We start from the raw sequence: 15,230 nt of genomic DNA on the forward strand, positions 1-15,230 counted from the left end.
CTATCAGGGTGAGAAAAATATAAATGTTTGGAAAGGAAACCATCTGGCCTCTCAACTTCATAAATTTTAAAACTCGTTTCTAAGACACTGAAAATAGAGTGGATTTAACTATAGAAAAGATGGATCATACTAAGCATAGTTTCCTAGCACACCAGAAAGCTTCCTATACCCAGACAATTGTATCTGTATTTACAGGTGGTGCGTGTATATTTCATGTATAATGATTTTGCAAGTTCTCCTTTGAGCTGAGGCTTTGTTAGCAACACGGGCGGAAAATCATGTTACGTTGCCCTATGGGTAATTCACCATAAAAGCTTCTTAGTGAAATCGGCAAATTTCAAAATAATTATTTTAAAGTAAAATTCCATATTTAACTCTGTGCCCACTATATCCATTTATTTCATTTATAATTTATTTTATTTCTATAAGGCACAGCAATTTTTACTGAAGTAACATGTGACTGGCTGCTCCCAGAAGGCTGAAAGCCTGGGTGAAATTGATGTGACTAACTTGTGGATTACATATGAACCAAATTAGGCAAGTTTAGCCCATCAATATTGAGGAAGTGCTGTAAAGATAAATAAGAAGGCCAGTTTCTTCAACAAATAAATGCTACAAAAAAGGAGGCTAGAACTGTTGTTAGATTAAAGTGACTTAGGAAGCACACACCCAAATGCAATGTGGAGACCTTTTTGGATCCTCATTTGAACAAATTGATCATGCCTAGACATTTTTGAGACAATGGGGGAAATTAAGCATGTTCTGAATATTAGACAATACAAAATGATTACTGTTAATTTGCTTGGTGTGATAATATTACCGTTGTTATGTTAAAAGAAAAAAACAAGTATTTATGGATGATATATGAGTATATCTTATCTGGGTGTTACTTTGAAACACTCCAGCAAAATTCTTTTTAAATGTGTGGGGAGTGGCAGATGACCAAGAATGTCAACATGTTAAAAACTGCTTAAGCGCAGCAAGTGATGACTACATTACTAGAACTCATTAGTCTCTCTACTTTCACATATCTTTAAAACTTTGAAAAGGGGAAAGATAACATTGGTTAAGGTAAAATGACATGGGTATCTATATTATGCATATATGAGGATGTAAGTGGAAGGCTACTGAAGCAGCTCTGAAGTAAATCTAGTAAAATTAACTGCTCATCTTCATTTTCTTGAAGAAGAATGAAACTCCTTTATTGTTCAGGATGCACAAAAAAGGGGAGTTCTCTTGTTCAGTGGATCACCCTTCAGCATGTAAGGTCATGTTGTCATTTTGTTTGAATAATCAAGTGAAATAAATTGCTAGATGTAAAAAGTGCACACAGAAGTTCATTACAGGACACGATAAAATCAATGTCTCAGTGCACTGAAAGCTGTTGGATTATATGTAACAAAGAGTTCAAGGAGCTCTGAGACCTTATTTATTAAATGGAACAATATTAACCTGGTTTATCCCAATGCAGCGGTGTCTGGGTAGTACTGAGACAGAATATGTTCAGCTGACTGAGTGATTAGATAAGTGATTCTTCCTATAGTTTTATGGAAAACAATGGCAATAGTGAGAACGAATCATGTGGAAACGAAAAAGAAAAAGCTTAGTGTGAACGGGAGCTAGTTACCAAGAGACCCAATTGTGCTGAGGAATAAGACCAAACCTATAAATAATGCAAGAGGGCTCCAATTGTTTACTAGGTGGATATAATGATCCTGGTTTTTGTCTGTGTGTAAGGGATTTTACATTTCCTAATTATAATTTGTGAATGTAACACTGGCAGAATGGAAAAAAAATGCGCTCTTCTTTTTATTTGATCCTAAATAGTTACCAATGATCCCCAGTCTCATTGATGCTAATAATAAATGTGAAAATCCCAGTATGAGAACTTACCAGGAAATAAAAATCACCTCCCTGTGGAGTAGCTCAGACTGAGAACAGCTAGATTCCTAGCTGGGATCTGGGAAGGGTTAAGTAACTGCATCACGATACATAGAGCATCCGAGAACCATCACAGACACAGCATGGTATCAAGCTTATTTTATGAGCTACTATTTAAAAAAATGGCAAATACTAATAAGCATTTTATGACAGAACTCTCAGAGAGATATAAAACCAAACCAAAATCCCCAAATCAACTAGGATGTTAATATTCATAGGAAATTAGAGGAAGACACTTTAAAATAGAAATAATTCTAGAAGTTTTAAATAATAGTTTAAGTGGATATAAAAAATACTGGATGGAAACTAACAAATGCATCAGCCAGAAGATTCTAAAAATCATGTTTGTGTAAAATTTCCTTAAAGCAAGTTCCTTCTCTCTTTGCTACCTAGTTCTTTTTCCACTTCTACTCTTTTTTTCTTCTGCAAAACTCTCTCTGAAAATTAAGAGATTAATGTTTCTTGCTGAGATAAATTGGCCCAGATAGTATGCGCCTGACCTTGATTATGTCTCTAAAGTTTAATCATTTAAAAAGCACAAAGTAGGCCAGAGTTTTAAGCAAAGGGTGGTGCCAAGGCCATCAATATAGATTAAATCACTTAATTTGGGCATAAGATTTAAGCATAATTTGCTCACAAAAAATAACAGCATAGAATGTAGTTAAATACTTATATCTTGTATTCCACAAATCATTTAGATTTGATTTTGATAGGAGAACTAGAACTTTGTTTTTTCTTTTTTAGACTTCCCTTTTATAATCTTTTTCACCGATTAGTGATGCAGAATGAGGACTCCCAGGGCCAGGAGGGTGCCTGTCATGTGAGGCATATTATTGAAGTTTTTCTCTTTTTTGTGGCCTAGATTTAAGAATAAATCCAAATTATGTTGGTCTCCACATAAAGAGACTGATGTCATATCTTAGTGACAGGTTGACATCACAATGAATATTTCTTGGCAGGCAAGGATACAGAGAGGCTAAAAAATTAGGACAAATAGGGTGGTTGACATGAGGATTATAACCCTAGTTCCAACTAGTCTCCAGAATTAGATACACTTGGAAAGTACACCTGGCAGGAGATGGCATGAAGATCAACATGGAGACTGAACAGAGCATATATGAAGTCATTTAAGTGAAATCTCTGCATCTAGTGTTTGCAACTTTTATATCATACTTGGTATAAAGGAGTCATAAAGTAATAAACATTGGAGTGATATATGCACATTTAAGTTGCATTGATTGATATTGCTCCTTACGGCAGTTGTAGAAAAAAATAAGCAAATTGTCTAAAATTGTCATTATTATGAGACATCTATTTTATTTCTAATGCAAATGTAACAGTAGCTCTATAACTATTATGGTTAGATTTCAATAATATAGTAACCACTGATCAAGTAATAATTTAGCCTTCTAAATGCTATGTGAACTATAGAAATGTGAACAGAGAGAAAAGATGGTAGAGCTTACAGTTCTATTAAAAGTTTATACAAAGTCACTTGAATGGTATGAAGCAAATATAAGCTGTCTATTCACTTAAAAATTAAATAGAATGTGGACATTTTTGTGTTACTTACATTTCTCTTTTATTGACAGTATTACAGGAAAGATGCTTATTTCAAAGACCATCTAAAATTCCCTTATGAAATTTAAGAATGATCCAGCCCAGCGATGACTACCAAGTCACGGCCAGAAGTGCCCTGGGTTCCTGAGCTGGGGTGGGGGGCACTAGGGCCTCAGCCCCATCCCTGATGTCCATATTCAGCCCAGCAACAACCACCAGGCTGCCGCAGGAAGTGCCCGGGGCTCCTGAGCCAGGGTTGAGGAGACCGAGGGCCTCAGCCACGCCCTGCCAATGTCCACATCTAGTCCAGCAATGACCACCAAGCTGCTGCCAGAAGTGCCCCAGGCTCCTGAGCCTGGTGGTGTGGTGCCAAGGACCTTAGCTATGTGCCCCCAACATCCACACCCAGCCCAGCGATGACCACCAGGCTGCTGCTGGAAGTGCCTTGGGCCCCCAAGCCAGGGTACGAGCCCCGAGGGCCTCGGCCATGCCCCCTGACATTGGCATCCAGCCCAGTGACAACCACCAGGCCACTGCGGGAAGCATCTCAGGCTCCTGAGCTGGGGTTGGGGGGTGCCGAGCGTTCAGCCACGTTCCCCTGATGTCTACATCCAGCTCAGCCCCTTGGCTCCCTGCTGGAATGAGGTGGGTACAGGCCTCAACAATGCCCCTAATTTCTCATCCTCCCACCCTATTCCTCTCCTCCTTCTTCTCTCCCCCTCCACCCCAACTGCTCTACAACAACATCTTAGAATGTAAAAAAAAGTAATAATAATAAGTAAATAAATTTTTAAAAAAATAAAATTTCCATATGAAATTTAAGAATGATTCAAATTTTCAAATTGCCAAATCCAGTCAATCCCTTCTTTAAAATCTCACTTTTTCCTCTCTCAATTTAGTTCCATGCCATTAGATAAAATTTCCTGGAATACACCATTCTCAATACCCAAAGCCTTGGTAAAATCCTTTATTACTTCTAATTTTCTATTTAAAAAAAAACACTTGCCTCCAACTTACTCCGAGGAACCCAAGGCAAACTGGTAATATACTGTTCCCAAATATGAAGATTTTCCTTTTTGCCTTTTTGCATGAGTCATACTATATCTAAATGTCATACTATATTAGATACTAGATTTAAATATTTAAATCTTTCACTATGCCCTATCAGTGATTAAGTTTTTCTTATTTTTCCGATTCTTTAGTGGTTATTGTGTATATACGCTATTGTGTTATTAATATGCCTTGAAACCTAAATCATGCATATATACTTATAGTATATTTCTTAATACAATAAATTAACTGAAACTATTTGTTACACATTTTTATTCTCTCAACAGGCTGGGCCTAGTACCATCAAGGCAACACAAAACATGTAACATGTGTTCAATAAATATTTGTTTTATGAGAGAATGAATTACATTGAATGATATTCAGGAAGTTTGAATTGGCTTTTCGGAACTGGGGTTATCCTGTTTTCACAGCTTTCTGAAAGAGCTTAATATTAACAAACCTACAGCTCTTACACTAAGATAGCAATTTTATTTAAAGACACTGATCATCCATTATTGCAATAAACTGACTTGTGTTTCCCCAAAATTCATACATTGAAGTCCTAACCCCAATGTGATGGTATTGGAGATGGGGTCTTTGGAAGGTAATTAGGTTTAGATGAGGTCATGACGGTGTGGTTCTCATAATGAGATCAGAGATCTTGCATGCACTTGCGTTCTCTCTCTCTCTCCCTCTCTCTCTCTCTCTCTCTGCCATGTGAGGACACAGTGAGAAGACATCTGTCTGCAAGACAGGAAGAGGACCTTCACCAGGAACCAAATCAGCTAGAACTTTGATTTTGCACTGCATAGCCTCCAGAACTGTGAGAACTAAATTTCTGTTGTTGAAGCCACTCAGTCTATGGTATTTTGTTATAGCAGCCTGAGTAGACTAATACAACTATTAACACAAAGTTTTAAGCACTTTTTTAATAAAAGATTTCTAATGTTTCTATAGAAACACTTGATGAACTTAAAGAAAATATCCTATGTGTGGTAGAGTAACAAAGCCAATTTAGAGAGGACTAGGCAAAAATTACTGATGATTTTGGGAGTGATTGATATAAAATTTTGCATCATTGTTACGTCACTTTTTCTTTCAAATGTAAAGGAATAGGGTCATAAATAAACACATAAATTCCTATGTGCTTTTCAAAATTTTAGGAGAATATAGATTTTCTTTTAAAGCACTTTGTATTCTTATGTAATAGAAGAGAAAACATTTTCATGAAGTTTTGACATATATAGAATATAGACTTGATCAAGACTGCATTACTTGATTAGAGGCAAAACTTCCTATATTCTTTCTCCTGTTATTCTAACTCATTTTTAGGGGAAAATGATTTTCACTAATTTGCTTTGCAGTGAGTATCAGTGCTGAGATTGTAAGCAGTTACACTGATTATTTGTTAAAGAGACTCTGGGAACATAATTGCTTGTCAAGTCCTTTCAACATGCTACCACAGATAGTTCCTAAAATTGGAACATTTATGCTATTAATAGTAAAAATGAAAGTCTGTCTATGATGGCCACTTTTTTGTTAACAGGTGGCTAAAAGTAAGTGCAGGTGACTGGATAAGAGAACACCTAGGATGCTTGGCTGGTAAGGTGATAGAAGAGAATTAGTGTTATATTTTTCTACTAATATGGAAGGGTCAAGTCATTTGAGAAAAACTAAATCATAACAGGTGACCTCATAAGTGTTGTGTTGAGTGGTGTATATTCTGTAAGACACACACTTTCTTTTCTTTTTATGCATACTTAGTAAATTAACTCTTGATGTCCAGTTTTTGGGTATGGTTTATCATGTTCCAGGCAGGGGAAATATGAGGGCCCGGTATGTTTTTCTTCTGTCTCCCATATCCCATACATTTTTTAGTTTTACCTTTAACTTTTTTATTTTTTATTTTTATTTGTACTACTAAAGTTCTTGGAGTCAAAATTTTACCCCTACCCCCCAAGAATGCTAGAATTTCATCCTAAAGGCAGATATTTCATTACTGTCACAGTCTTAATGTCCTTTTCTCTCCTAACTCTACAATAGTTCCTTTATTGCTGAACTGAATTTGGAAACTTCGTCCTGAGTGATAAGATAAACTCCGGGGATTTTCTGATCCTGTTGGGTAAGACTATTCAGTACTATCAGAAGTTATGATTACAACATTGATTACACAGCTTTCCAATGTAAACCAAGAGTCAGCAACTTTTATTTTTCTGTAAAGGGCTAGATAGTAAATATTTTTGGCTTTGTGGGACATACATATCTGTTGCTGCTACATAACTTTGCCTAGTATCAGGAAAACAGCCGCAGGCAATAGGTAAAAAAGTGGGTGTGGCTGTGTTCTAATAAAACTTCACAAGAAACCAGGCTGTGCACTGCATTTGGCCAACAGGCAATAGTTTGCTGACCCCTGGTAAAGACAAGGTTTGATAAAAGCCATGCAATAAACATTTCTATCTTTAGAATCATGGAATGGTAAAGTTCGCTATCTCATATTTTAATTCACATGATACTATGCCAGTAAAGACACAAGTAGGAACATAGTAACTTAAAATTAACATTTAGGTTAAATTTTTTAAATTAAAGAGAAAACAATTAAAAGAAATGCTTAAAGAATCTACAAATGCAAACAGGTTAGAGAAAAAAGAAATCTATTAGTGGTAAAATATAATCATTTTTCCTCTTATATACAATGTATCTTAGAGATCTTACCTTTTCCTATGGCTTCAGCAAATCACTTTATGGAAATGTTACCTAAATTTTTATCTGGCATCCTAAGCTGTCTCTACAGCTACATTTCTGCATTTCAAATGCATACCTGGGTATTTCAATTTGGCTACCCTGGCATGGCCTCAAAAGGAAAATATACAAAATACACTTTCTAAAATTAGCTCTACTTTCAAACCAAGGATTTTCACCATCAAAGATTCTTAAGTTAAAAATGTTTGACTCTTTTATTCCCTTACTTTTTCTACTGTTTGCCACTAAGTCCTAAAAATATTTTCCTCTATCATATGTCCAAAATCCATTTATTTTTTTCCCTTTTCCACTACTGTGGTTCCTATTACTTCAACCTTGCATTGCTACACAGCATCCTAGTTGCATCCAGGCCCATGTGTCTTATGTTTCTAATTTATTCTGTACATGTCAACAGATTAAACACTGCTTTCATCAGGTCCTTGCTCATACCACTTATCAAACAAGGTCTAAAATACTAATCCTGACATTTATAGCGCTCCACAAAATCACCCCAGGCTTCAGCTCATATCTTCCGAGCTTCAATCTAACCACTTTTCTGTGAACACATTTAATGTTTTTGTTTTTCTCACCTCAAACACTTAGATTATAGAATTGATTTTATTTTGTATTCTTTTCTTCTTTCTACTTATTCTAATATTATGCTTAAAATCAAGTCCCAGCCCATTCTTTAAGTCTTTCCTCAGCCCTTTAGCTTTAAATAATCAGTTCTGCAATTAATCAGTTTCAGTCTTATTGGGTGATGTTATCAGCAATCTCATTTTCTTAACAAATGTAACCTCCCGGGTTTGAATCTCTTCATCCTTTCCCAACACTAACAGTTCTTTCTACACAGTCTTCTGACTGCAGTCATAGCTGCATGAGTAATTGGTATTAAAAAGTTTTATGTACTAAAGAGAACAGGGGGGTAGCTTCTCTATAGTCTTTGCTAATTGATTTAAGGCTTAGTACACAATTATGTTAATCACTATAAAAACAGTACAAGTTGGTTTTTTTGTTTGTTTGTTTCAGTTTCTGACCATATAAAGACAAGGATGAAAACAGCAAGACTTTGGCAGGTCAATCATGAAGAGTTCTGAAAACAGCCATGAACATCAAAGAAGAAAATATTGCCTTTTTTGCCATTAGCAAAAAATACACTACTTAATTCTACACTTAATGCTACTACACTCTTACCTCTCCCCATTTTGTGTTTCCGGAGAAATATAGGCTCTAAGAAAAAGAAATTGTTCATCTATTGAGGTAACAAAGAAAAAGATTGTCTTCATATGGAAGTGAAAGGGGTTCTTCTGTGTATATTTATGCAGAAATCATTTGTTATAATGCAACTTTCTCTTGCTAGATATCCCGGAAAAGGATAAGACTGCAGAGATAGAGTGAGCAGTCTGACCAGTGTGCCGGGATTAGAAAGCATTATTTAAGAACAGGCAGTGGAAGAGGCACCAGGAACAGGAAACCAAGAAAGGAAGAATCAGAAAATCAGAAGCAAGTAGCACTGAGGAAGACAATGGCCCTTTTTCACAGAGGTAGGGGCAAACAGTACCGGATACAAACTGTTAGAAACTCAACGCAGTCACCCCAAATGAGGAATGAACAGAGATTTTTAGATTTTGAAATGAAAAGATCACCAGTAATCACAGAAAGAACAGTTTTTGTATAGACTGTGTGTCAAAAAAAAAGGCCTATGTTAATATCATTGCTTTCATGCCGACTACGACATACGCGGACATTCATCAGGACTGTGAGCTAACAGGAAAGGAGAAGGAATCAACATTTAATGAAGACAATATGCACCAGTGCTGTGAGGCTGTTGTGTTCTCAGCCTGAAAGGGAGGAAATGACTCACTCAAAGTTGTGCAGCTTATAAAGAATAGAGCTTTTAACTAAAGCTGTTCACACTCCTGCTACTTCTACCATATCTCATACTTCCTCCAGTGGTATTCTATGAAAATATGTCTTTCATCTGTTTTACCTAATTTCATTTCACACTTTATCTCTGGGTATTATATGTTCATAGATTATGGAACATGAAAATTGGAATAATCCTAAGAGATCATTTGTTCTAAACCTCTCTTCTTCTTCTTTTTTTTTTTTTCCATCTAAATAAACTGAGACCCAGAAAGGTAAAGGGACATACAATGTACGTTTCCTGATTGTATTAGTGAAAAAACTGGCACTACAACTTATGTTTCCTGATTCCCAATGATTTCATGCTCAATTTTCATTATAAACTCTATGAAAGGCCCAAAATGTACACAAATGTATGCTTGACACAAGGAGAAATTAGCGGGGCATAACAAGAAGATTTAATATCACTCAATTTCTCAGAGAATGATTTGAAATGAGGAGAATGACTTTCAATTCTATTTATCTAAATCTCTATAACTGTAAAGGGAGGCAGAGTTATTTTTTACTCGAAGCTGATGGTGGGGGATACAAAATGAGAATTTTGCAAATAGTATAAGATCCTAATAATCACTAGGTAATTACAATTATATGTTAACTAAATTTTAAGTTTCAAATGAAGACTTCTAAAATCTTTATGAATTCAAGAAAGATGGGTGCATATTCAATTATGTATTTAGCTATTTTTAAGTATATAGCAGGTACTTAATGCTAAAAGTCAATATGAGTAAAAACAATCATGTACTCGCTAAAGACTGAATTTGCTGTGTATATAAACAACATGTTCAAGCTTGGGATTTATGTATTCCCTATAATGTCGAGTAAATAATTATGGCAAACTTAAAACATTTCCATCACTCATTTGTGCAAGATTCCATGTTACCTAATAAGGCAGACAGATTGCAGTTCACATATTGCAGGTTTTGAGTAAATAAATCTGCCATTTAAAAATCAGTACTGAATATGAATTAGAATTGCAGATAGCCATGCCAATACTAGAAATGTCATTGCTGAGAACTTCTGCGAAAGTTAACCAATTATATTATACTGTATGCATGCACATATATAATGCATATAGGCAATATGTAAGAATCTTATTGATTGTTAAGGTGACAGGCGGAGTGTTATGGAATGCCTTGATCTGAAAACAAACAAAAAAAACAAGCTTCAGTATGCCATCTATGTTATAACCAAAAGCCTGGTCTGATTTTCTTCCAGATATGAATGAGAGAAAAATTCAGGAGTTATAAGCTAATGCCAAATAAAGGATGTGATGTAAAAAGACAAGTTTCAGTGTTCTAGTGTTTTGTAGAAAGAGTCTTGTATATTCATATCTATGCTGCTCTGTTTGCTGAGCATTTGTCAAAGTGACAAACACATCAAGCTAGTGGTTAAGCTAGTGATGATGGAGAAACGAACTGTGAAATGGGCCTCCCACCTCTTGCCTGTCGTCCAGGCCCACAGCCTTCCTGTGCTCCGGGGCTGTCCTGCTGCACACTCCAAGGGACTAATTGGCACCTGCGCCACTTGTGAGTCTTCCACCTACAAGAAAAGAACAGAAGCCCAGTGGAAAGGAAGCAAAAATGCCAACCAAATTGCAGAGATATAGCAACATGGAAACATAATTTTGACCCCTACAAACAGAAATTTATGTAACAATGCTCAGTCCTACCTAAATTTAATTTAGATCTCTATCAAGTCATTATAAAAAGCAGCATTAAACATAAAAGTACTTTCTATGGCAGTGAAGACAAGAGAGCATAATTGTCAAGTTCTATAGGAACATACAGAGAGCACTTAGCTTTCTTAATTAGGACTATCAAGTGATGCATTCCATTTAAATAAAGTGTATGTATTCAAGTTATGAAACTGCATTCAAGACATGAATCTTTTGTATAGTGCTCTGTTGGTTAGCACTGTAGGAGTAACTTAGCAATTGCAATTATAATACACTTTACAAAAACAAATTCCAAAAATAAATACGTTTGTGCAAATGGTTGTCAGTATTCATGGTGTAAACATACCATTATGCTATTTGTCATCTCAGAATTCAAAGCAGATGTATTAAGATGGTAAATTTGTCATCAACTTCATCTTAAATTATTACTTTGTGATCACACTTTTCATTAATTGATGCCATAATAGTTTATTTGTTGTCAAGATTGTAATTACATATGACATCAAGTTTCAATTAGATACTTTCTGTCTTAATGGTGAGGGGTCCAAATTTCTCTAATAAATTATAAGGATGATATATAGCTTCAATGGCTATAATTTTCCTTGGGTGATCACAGATGAACAGAACAGACATCTTACGAGCATCATAGAGACAGAGATATCATTTCATGAGCTAGAATGCCGGCATTGATGAGAAACAGGTGCTCTTTGGAGCCAGGGGACAAATTGCTTATGCAATTTTAAAAAGTCTAGTCTTAATCAATTAAAAAAAAATTTGCCTCCTAAAGGGTACGTGTTTTATAATTATTAACCACTTTCCTGCATTTCCTATAGTTTATATCAATGTAAGACATTTCCCCAAACTACTGGAGCTAACAACATAGCTTGGAAATTCACCCAAGTATTTGTCTCCTTGGAGATAATTTCAGTAGCAGAGCAGCTCTCTGAAAAAGGCAAAAAATGGCAGCTACAGCCAGGAACATCCCCAGCTCTGCTGAGCCTGAGGAAGGAACAGGGTTGGCTTCCTTTCCTCATCGTCTGAAAGAATACGGGCGTGAAGTATTTGCCCAGGGCATTGCTCTCAATGCTTTTTCTCCAGCTTGATTACCTGTAGCTCTGGCACTCTTGAGGGGCTTCGCAGGCCTTCTCTTCATAGAGCGGATCTGTGCAGTCCCGGCCTCCGTTGGCTGGCAGCTGAATGACAATCCGGTGCCGAGACTGCTTCCTGACCCTGGAGTCCCCTGGAATGAGGCAGCTTTTTAGTCTCTGTATTTTGCACCAATAAAAGAATCTCCAAATACCAGGCTGTGTGAAGAAATTACATTGCCTCCAGCAACACTTGCTTTGACATCCCTGAATAAGAAGGCTCACCTAGTCGAATCATTTACTAAATTCTCTGAAAGACTGCTTAAATCGAAAACCCCATCACTTTATATTTAAATATCTGCAGAATAGTGAAAACAATTCCACAGTCAACTAGCCTTTCTAATGTACAGGTATGAAGTAATTGCTCTTTTGTATATTTCTTTCCCCTTGAGGAATATGACAGATCTAATTAATTTATTTTCCTCTACCTTAAGTTTATTCTCATGCCATTTCACATATCCCTATTTGCCACATGGGACTCATACACGTGTAATGAATCTTCCTTAGGAGGATATATTCAATGTTATAATGTGAAATTTTATTTCTTTCTTATTCACTTAATTTGAAATGCATAACTTGTAAATTATTCCAGTCATTTATTATTCATGTTAAACAGTCTAAGCTCTTCAATTCAGGTCGCATTTTAAACATCAGGGCTCTATGTAGTGAACTAAAGTGCTTTCCTATAGGCAGACTTCTTAGAGAAACAGTCAAAATGGCAATAATTACTGTGTGTCAATAACTCCAAATTATGTTTAAAAAACAATAGAAAAAATTAAGATTTACCTTCAATAAAGATATCAATTTAACAGTATTATTGATATAAGTATGTTCAAAATCTTTTAGTGTTAGTAACAGATAATGTATAGGACTTGAGAACTTTAATAAATTATGTTTTGACTTACAATATATACACTTTAATGATGAATAGTCCACATGGTATGGTTTCACTTACAAAAGAATTCCCTAAAGAATTATGTTAATAGAGTTCCTCTAACCCATTTACATTCTTTTGCAAGATCATTAAATATTTGATACAAAGACTACAGGAACAGAGACATTTTAATTGGTTAGCAGCCCTTAACAAAGTTTAATCAGAAATGAAATGAAACATTTTTATTCCTTTTTTTTTTTTTTGGCAGCTAGCCAGTAAGGGGATCTGAACCATTGGCCTTGGTGTTACCAACATCACTCTCTAACCAAGAAATGAAACATTTTTAAAGATATTGTGGTAATGGAAAAATACGATTTGATAATTAGAACTTTCCCAAAATGGAACATCCTTTCTCATGAAATCAGGATATCCTCAGCATGGTCTGGGCAACTGACCCGCAGCCACATTAAGAGAGGATTCTTGTATTAGATGGGAAATGGATCAGATTACTGATTCCTAAATGTCTGGCTTCATAATGGAATATCTTTAACAACATCAACAACAGATTTCTGGGCCTACACCCAGAACCACTAAATCAGAATCTTTGAGAACTGGATTTGAGATTCTGATTTTTAAAAAGCTTGTCAGGTAATTGTGCTGAAGAGCCAGGTTTGGGACCTATTGGAATAGATGACCTTGTACTTCCCATCTCAAGTTAAAAATCTGGGTTCACATGTAACTTTTTAGGATTATTCCTATTGTTGGGGGAAACCTGTACTATCAATAATTACATTAACTATCTCAATGAATATCTGGAATACTACAAGTAATAGAGTAGGGAATTGGGGGCTGGAAGTATTTGGCAGCTGAGAATTAAAGTGTTTGAAAATATTGTTATAGATTTGTTATTAAAACAATACTAGTTTGAATGCCAGCTGTAACTTTCACATATTAAATATAATTTATCTAGGGAGTATCTAAGACCTGTCAATAGACCTTTAAATAAATGGCTAATGCAGTCTTCATCCATTATATTGTCCTATTTTAAGGCCCAGGTGGTAAATTCCTCTAATAATTCAGAGCTAGGAAAAACTCTGTTTCCCTTGACAATCTGTTAAGAATCCACTGTGCTTCTATCTTTTGCTTTGCTCACCAGAATCTCAGAGCTAATTTTCTTCTCAACTGCAGGAATTTACCTTAACTTTGATTTCCTCTTTACCCCCTCCCCCATTCACTGCCTGGCTGCCTGGCTCAAACTTTTTTAAAAAAATAATTTTTATTATTTTTTCTTTTGTTTTATTTTTATAGCCTGCTTTTAATCTTTTAGGAGAGTATACAAACTAAATGACCATTCTCATTTGTTCAGCACTGAGGGAAAGAGAGAGGTTTTTGTTTGTTTGTTCATAGATAAATAGGTCTTTGTTCCCCAGATGGTCAAAATATTTGGAGGCAGTCACTGTAAAACCCTTTTCAACCTGAAGATAGAAAACAGACACAGGATTGAGACCAAAGGATCTGGGGACTGGAGAAGACAATGAGTTCACCATCAGTGGCACCTTATAGACAGAAGCACCTAGTCATTAACTCTCTAGATGTCACCTGGTGCAGAGCCAGAGCTGTTCTAATTTGGGAAGCAGCAACCAAATGTTAGTGTTTCAATTCTATTTTGTCTATTGACATGAAGGAAAAAAATGTCACTTAAAGTGCAACTATGAAATGTTCTATGTGACTTCTCATCACAAACTCCATAGTTTGTACTCAATATAATACTATGATTCTTTTCACTTCCATAATTGATTCCACAGTGGAAATCCATTTATTCTTATAAAAGGTGCAAATTCCTTAACCTTGAGCAGCCCACAGGATAAAGACTGTGACCTCATTAAAGTGGAAGTCTTCAAAGCCTTAACACCCAGAGAGGAAGTTTAATGGGGTTAAGCAGGAATTGTCATGACATCCATGTTTGTACCCACTGGGAGGTTTGTTTCTTCTTAGACTGCAGTGAAGAAATTGCTGCTTGTGCACTCAAAGTAACAGCTCTGTAGAGCTCAGCCAGAGAGAGCCCTCAGATCAAAGCACAGAAAAAGGGAGTGCTACAGTACACGTTAAAAAGGAAGAATGGAAGGTTCCTCTCTAATAACTTGAGCTGGCAAACTTGGAATTTTATACCTTTCATAGTTCCCTGTATGTATTTATGCCCAATTTATTTTATGTGTTTGATGTACATGTAGCATTTCCATTCATCTTTGAGTTTTAGAACCTAGAACAATAATCACACATAATAAGTGCTTAATAAATATTTGCCGAATGAGCCAACACA

At 35.8% G+C, this 15,230-nt stretch overlaps 1 protein-coding gene across 1 annotated transcript in view; it reads right to left on the minus strand.

The window, feature by feature from the left end:
- THSD7A (thrombospondin type 1 domain containing 7A) overlaps positions 1 to 15,230 on the minus strand; it is a 411,752-nt gene that overhangs the window by 60,989 nt on the left and 335,533 nt on the right. Inside the window, exons 10-11 of the mRNA XM_063100778.1 lie at positions 11,999 to 12,131; positions 10,652 to 10,755 (exon numbers count right to left, since the gene is read on the minus strand). Coding sequence (XP_062956848.1) covers positions 10,652 to 10,755; positions 11,999 to 12,131 — 237 coding nt within the window. The remainder of the gene's footprint in view (positions 1 to 10,651; positions 10,756 to 11,998; positions 12,132 to 15,230) is intronic.

This window comes from Cynocephalus volans, chromosome 6 (genome assembly GCF_027409185.1).
Source record: "Cynocephalus volans isolate mCynVol1 chromosome 6, mCynVol1.pri, whole genome shotgun sequence".
Lineage (NCBI taxonomy): Eukaryota > Metazoa > Chordata > Mammalia > Dermoptera > Cynocephalidae > Cynocephalus > Cynocephalus volans.